General features: G+C 41.7%; 1 protein-coding gene across 1 annotated transcript; it reads left to right on the top strand.

Annotated features, from left to right (window-relative positions):
* Window positions 1-252: 252 nt before the first annotated feature.
* LOC100196153 (heat shock protein, alpha-crystallin-related, 1) lies at window positions 253-1,897 on the top strand. The gene is given in 3 exon segments (NM_001141182.1): window positions 253-721; window positions 839-902; window positions 1,159-1,897. Coding segments are annotated over 3 exon segments (627 nt in total). The 5' UTR covers window positions 253-318; the 3' UTR covers window positions 1,319-1,897.
* The last annotated feature ends 3,238 nt before the right edge of the window (window positions 1,898-5,135 follow it).

Genomic DNA, 5,135 nt, shown 5'->3' with positions numbered 1-5,135 from the left:
AGTCATTGTCATGCCATGGATAAGACTTACTGTTTGATAAGTTCTCGAATGGATCAGCTGGGTATATAAAGGGTGTGAGTGATGCTCCACAGCTGAACAAAGTCTGATTGTCCAGGGCAGTCCTTCCCACTATGAGCCAGCCTTCCTGAACTGTTTGGGGGAAAATATTGCTGCCTTTTTGTGTGTTGAGTAAGTCATTAACCCTGACTTAGTCATTGTAATTAGACAACGATTGAATTACATTAGCTAGCCAGGTGAAAACCAAGAGAGGAAACCGTTTTTTCCCTCCTAGTACCACTCTCAGGCCATTCCGAAGTCATGGCTGACCACAACAAGGTATTACCGCGTCCTCTTTTCCGCCGAGATGTAAACTGGGATCCTTTCCGTGAGTGGACACAGCCTAGCCGCATGATCATGGAGCAGGACTTTGGCCTCCCTCCTTTCCTGGATCCAGGCGATGTGAGCTGGATAGACTGGGCTAGGAGGAGACTGGCATCATCATCCTGGCCAGGGTACACACGCCATCCCCTCTTCACCCCCGGCACTGCTCCCCCTGCCGCAGTGGCACCCCAGACCTCAGCCAGACTTCAGAGACAACTGTCTGGAGGAGTGTCAGAGATCAGGACAGGACAGGACAGCTGGAGGATCACACTGGATGTCAATCACTTCTCACCAGAGGAGATATCAATCAAAACCAAGGGGGGCTTCCTGGAGATTACAGGTACTAACATTATTTCTCTGATCTGAGAAACCAGAATATGGTGGCAGTTTGAACATTCATTGTTACTAAAAAGGTTTGACATGCTCCTTATTCAATTACTTCAACTTCTATTTTAAGGTCAACATGAAGAAAGGGAGGATGAACATGGATCAGTCTCAAGGTGCTTTACAAGAAAGTACAAGTAAGTTGTAATAGAAAATAAAGTCCCTCACAATGCTATGACAAAGACATAACGGTAATGAAAGTAAGAACTCAAAAAATAATGTGTGGAATTGAACGTCTTTGCTGTTGATTGCTATAGGAAGACATTCTAAATCGTTTCCCTCGGTTTAATTACATTTGTAAAAACAGATGAAAAGCAGTCTATTGAATCACAGTAAACAAGTCTTTGCCTGTCTGTCTTTGCCTGTCTGATTGTTGTTGTTTGTTTATTGAAGGCTGCCCCCTGGTGTGGACTTGCAGCACGTCAGCTCATCTCTGTCTGGGGAAGGGGTTCTCTTGGTAGAAGCACCCCTCCCAGGCTCAACCAGCACCATCCTCCCCAGTGACATGGTCATCCCCATTCAGATCAAGCACGAGTGTGAGGGGAAAGAGTGATTCCAGTGATTCATTACAATTAGACGTAAAGCTTGGGGTAGAGCTTTAAAGCTGATGTCGGCGTTGACACCTTTTGACAACAATTTTTTGAATTAAGCCTTGGTCATTTAAGATGTCAAACATAGTGGCTTCTATTGCTATTGAAACACCATCACTTTATTTACTCTCACTGTAACTACATGTGTGGCATGTTTTTCTATCATTTCCCGCAAAGACTAGCAAAACCAAGATAAACTGAAAAATCAAGACTGTTGAAGTGTACTTTCTCATTTGTAAACTGATAGATTATCTGGGAGTCAACATGACTATGCCTAATAATGCTGGATTAGTTCTGCAGAGCATATGTTTCAACGTGATCTATTTCTATGAATTGAATCTCCTTTGAACCAAAGCAATAAACAATCCATGGCAAAATGACACATATTGAGGAGGGCTGGGGGCTCTTATGTATGCGGTGTCTGTCTTTGTATTAGAACTGCTGCCTGTGATACTTACTCTAAACTAGACCTGGAAGTAGTAGAACGTTTTAAATGAGTCAAACCAAAAGAACTACTGTGTAAATACAGTATAAAGTGAAGTAATTTCCAGTTTAGTTATTTATCAGACACTCTTATCCAGAGCAACTTCCTGTTATTGCATTCCCTAACGGAATACACTAGGGACAACGACCACATAAGTCAAAGTAAGCAAACTTCCTCAATAAAGCAGACAAGCGTTAGAAAGGTAAGAAAGGTAAGTACAACGCTAGGGTGTGGGTCCTTCCCCCCCCATTCTCTTCTCTCATTTCCCTGAAACTCTTGCCTACTTGACCGAAAAGGACTTGGCAAATGTTCCTGATGGTGGCACTGTTGCCCTGCATTTGCCTTAAGCCTTCAAGTGTGACAGTTTTATGCTAAGAACTCTGTTTAAATACATTAGAGATATACTTGTGCTTGATGTGTGCTCCAAGATCTTATATTCATTGGTGTGGGCGTGTTGACCCATGTCAGAGGCTACAACGTTCAGTCGTTCACTAACAGGAGTTGAAACCCTCTCAGCTGGTACACTGTGACAAATCACATAAACAGCGTTTGGTCAGTAGAGACAGTGAGAAACATCGATGGATACCTCCAGCCTAAAAACATCTTATGGTACTGTAAAACCTCCGATTTCGGCTGAGGCTGTTAAATGTGTTGATTATGACACCATAAAAAAAATCTATTGCATTAATGAATTAATGTTAAAGACAATGCAAGTGATCTACTCTCAGAATTTTGACATGACAGTTCTACAGTGGTCTGCAAACCAAAATATTTAAATGTAATCTGTCCTGTACTTGTACTAGGTGTCACATCCTGTCATTGGCCTGTCATGTAATGTTCTGTTGTCTGATATCACTGCAATTCAGAAGAACCTGAAGTGCAGATAAATGGTTTAGTACTTACACTTAGGGAATGTGACGACTTCACCCAAAGCAAGGTGACACAGATACTTTTTCTGCCTTTGATGTCAGTTATCATAGACACTGGCCCACTTAAGTCACATGTTAATTGTGGTTCTATACATTAGGCCTAATGTAAATGTGACGATTTACCTCAGGTACTGGAAGAAAGAAAACGATGTATGGCTACAAGACTTCAAATCAAATCAAATCAAATTTATTTTTATATAGCCCTTCGTACATCAGCTGATATTCTCAAAGTGCTGTACAGAAACCCAGCCTAAAACCCCAAACAGCAAGCAAAGCATGTGAAAGAAGCACGGTGGCTAGGAAAAACTCCCTAGGAAAAACTCCCTAGAAAGGCCAAAAACCTAGGAAGAAACCTAGAGAGGAACCAGGCTATGAGGGGTGGCCAGTCCTCTTCTGGCTGTGCAGGGTGGATATTAAAACAGAACATGGTCAAAATGTTAAAATGTTAAAATGTTCATAAATGACCAGCATGGTCAAATAATAATAATCATAGTAGTTGTCGAGGGTGCAACAAGCACGTCCGGTGAACAGGTCAGGGTTCCATAGCCGCAGGCAGAACAGTTGAAACTGGAGCAGCAGCACGGCCAGGTGGACTGGGGACAGCAAGGAGTCATCATACCAGGTAGTCCTGAGGCATGGTCCTAGGGCTCAGGTCCTCCGAGAGAAAGACAGAAAGAGAGAATTAGAGAGAGCATATTTAAATACACACAGGACACCGGATAAGACAAGAGAAATACTCCAGATGTAACAGACTGACCCTAGCCCCCCGACACATAAACTACTGCAGCATAAATACTGGAGGCTGAGACAGGAGGGATCAGAAGACACTGTGGCCCCATCCGATGATACCCCCGGACTTGTGTCCAGAAGAGCAGAAGAGGAGTGGGGCTTGACCCAGACAATCCTATGTTTGTTGTATCAAAGGAAACTATTCATAGTGCCTTTAGCCCAATAGGGGCTGATAGAATGTGCAGTGAAATCAACAAATAGGGATTAACACCCATAAACCACTGGAAGCCACAGGAGTGCATTCTGTGTCAGTTGAATATCATGTTTGCAATAGTTATTTTTTCCAAATATGACTGACTATTTCTGGCAGTGTAAGAATCCATAAGACTTTTGGAACATTGCCAAGGTGCGGCCGTTTCTCTCTCAGGATGATACAGAGAGAATCATCCATGCTTTTATTACAAGCAAGCTTGACTACTGTAATGCTCTCCTGTCTGGTCTACTTAAGAAAGCCATTGGTCAACTGCAAAACATACAGAATGCTGCAGCACGGGTACTGACCAAGACTAGACGGAGAGCACACATTACACTGGTTTTAAGCTCTCTGCACTGGCTGCCTGTGAGTTTTAGAATTAATTTTCAGATTATTCTATTGGTTGTAAATCAATCCATGATTGTGCACCCCAATAGATGCCAGACATGCTTTTAAAGTTATGTGCCCAGTAGGTCCCTGTAACGATCGTCAAAAGGAGTAGACCAAGGTGCAGCGTGGTATGTGTTCATCTTGATATTTATTTGAACTCTGAACACTTAAACAAAATAATAAACAATGGAACACAACCGTCACGTCTTGCAGGCTTTACACAGCAGTACAAAAATAAGATCCCACAACTCAAGGAGGGAAAAGGGCTGCCTAAGTATGGTTCCCAATCAGAGACAACGATAGGTAGCTGCCTCTGATTGGAAACCATACCTGGCCAAAACTTAGAAATATAAACCATAGAATGCCTACCCCACACCCTGACCTAACAACATAGAGAAATAAACCTTCTCTCTCCGGTCAGGGTGTGACAGTCCCTCAGGTATACTGGCACTGGCCTTTAACAGTCCCAAAGCAAAACTATGGACATTTTTAAAAGAGATCTTAAAACATACCTTTTTAGCTTGCTTTTCCTTAGGGTGCTTTTTAGTCGTTCAGTTTCTTATTGTCATTCTTTCATTTTTTATCGTCTTATGTTTGTTGTGTAGTAAATATTTCAGTTTTTATTTTCATTGTTTTTATTACTTTGTTGCTATGAATTACATTGTGTTCCTGTCTGAAATGTGCTGTATAAATAAAGCTTGATTTGATTTGATAATAACTTGCATTGGGCCTATATTATGAATGAAAATAAATATGTACATTCTCTCTGCTAGACAAGACTAGGCTTACTGCACTTGTTATAAACATATGTATGCAAGCACATGTTTTATTAAACAAAAATACATATCCTTTTGGACATGTTGTGCAGCTGATTTTCCTGGTGATTTCCCCAGTGTCAAGTTACTGTAAGTAGAAAAATGCAGGCCTCTTTTGATGGACTAAAGCCAGGGTAACCCAACTTTCAATTACTTACCTTACTGTGATCCCAGTCAATA

Source organism: Salmo salar, chromosome ssa01, assembly GCF_905237065.1.
Source record: "Salmo salar chromosome ssa01, Ssal_v3.1, whole genome shotgun sequence".
NCBI classification, from domain to species: domain Eukaryota; kingdom Metazoa; phylum Chordata; class Actinopteri; order Salmoniformes; family Salmonidae; genus Salmo; species Salmo salar.
This window is presented reverse-complemented; position numbering and strand designations above follow the sequence as displayed.